This window comes from Orycteropus afer, unplaced genomic scaffold, assembly GCF_000298275.1.
Source record: "Orycteropus afer afer isolate SDZICR_OR568_19922 unplaced genomic scaffold, OryAfe1.0 scaffold00306, whole genome shotgun sequence".
Taxonomy (NCBI): Eukaryota; Metazoa; Chordata; class Mammalia; order Tubulidentata; family Orycteropodidae; genus Orycteropus; species Orycteropus afer.
The window spans coordinates 1,008,211-1,009,117 of record NW_006921893.1 but is presented as its reverse complement, the minus strand read 5'-3'; the positions used below and the strand labels follow the sequence as shown (position 1 = coordinate 1,009,117).

Genomic DNA, 907 nt, shown 5'->3' with positions numbered 1-907 from the left:
ACCTGCCACTCCTTGGAAGGAAGATGGGGCAATCTACTTCCATAGTGATACTGCCTCAGAAACCCAAGGAGGGGTCACTATGAGTCGGAATCGACTCAACGGCAATGAGTTTTTTGTTATTATTATTATTATTATTGCCTCTAAATAGCAGTTTAAGAGCCCTCATTATGGGTTATGGTAAAGCACCTCAATTCCACCATATGCTAAACACTGGGACTGTGTAAGCTCCATTCCCTAGGTTGACTTCTCCTGTCCCAGTCCTACCACTACTGCCTTCGGATCGCTTTACTCGATTTTCTCATTTAAGGTCCAAGCTACATTTATTTCACCCAGTGCCTCGGTGCCAGGTAGTGCCACTGGCTATCTGCCCCAGCCGGACTGGCCGGTAAGAGGGCGGAGCTAACGGCCTCCAGGACCCTACCAGGTGGAAGGTGGGGAAGGGGATATCAAAAGCTGGGGCAAACAGCCACTGGGAGGGGAGTAAGTGGGTGACAGGGGTGTTGCGACGGGTCAAGGCCGGAGCAACGGCCAAGGGAGGCGTGAGAAGGACCAAGCAAAGGCCACAAAGGAGAGGCTGAGTCAGGAGCGAGAGATGTGGGAGTGTCCCGGGAAAGAGCGAAGCAACAGCATCCACACGGAAGATCAAGCCAACAGTCACGGGACTGGACCAAATAGGGCGATATAGGGGTACTCCGCCATGGAGCGCGGCCAATGGCCTCGAAGAACCGACCAAGTGGGGACAGTTCGGAGTGAGAAAGCCCAGGAGGCCACCGGAGCTTGGATTAGGACGGCTGAAGCCAGGCAGGGGTCTGGGAATTAGTACCTGGATAAGCGCCTTCACCTCCAGATCGAATTTGACAATTTCTTGGTTACAGATCCGGACGTGGACATCTTGGGAACCCGCCAT

At 53.5% G+C, this 907-nt stretch overlaps 1 protein-coding gene across 1 annotated transcript in view; it reads right to left on the bottom strand.

The window, feature by feature from the left end:
• The window catches only part of BNIP1 (BCL2 interacting protein 1), a 20,726-nt gene extending 19,819 nt beyond the window's left edge, over positions 1-907 (bottom strand). The window contains exon 1 of the mRNA XM_007951655.2: positions 824-907. Within this exon, the coding sequence (XP_007949846.1) occupies positions 824-907 (84 nt within the window). The remainder of the gene's footprint in view (positions 1-823) is intronic.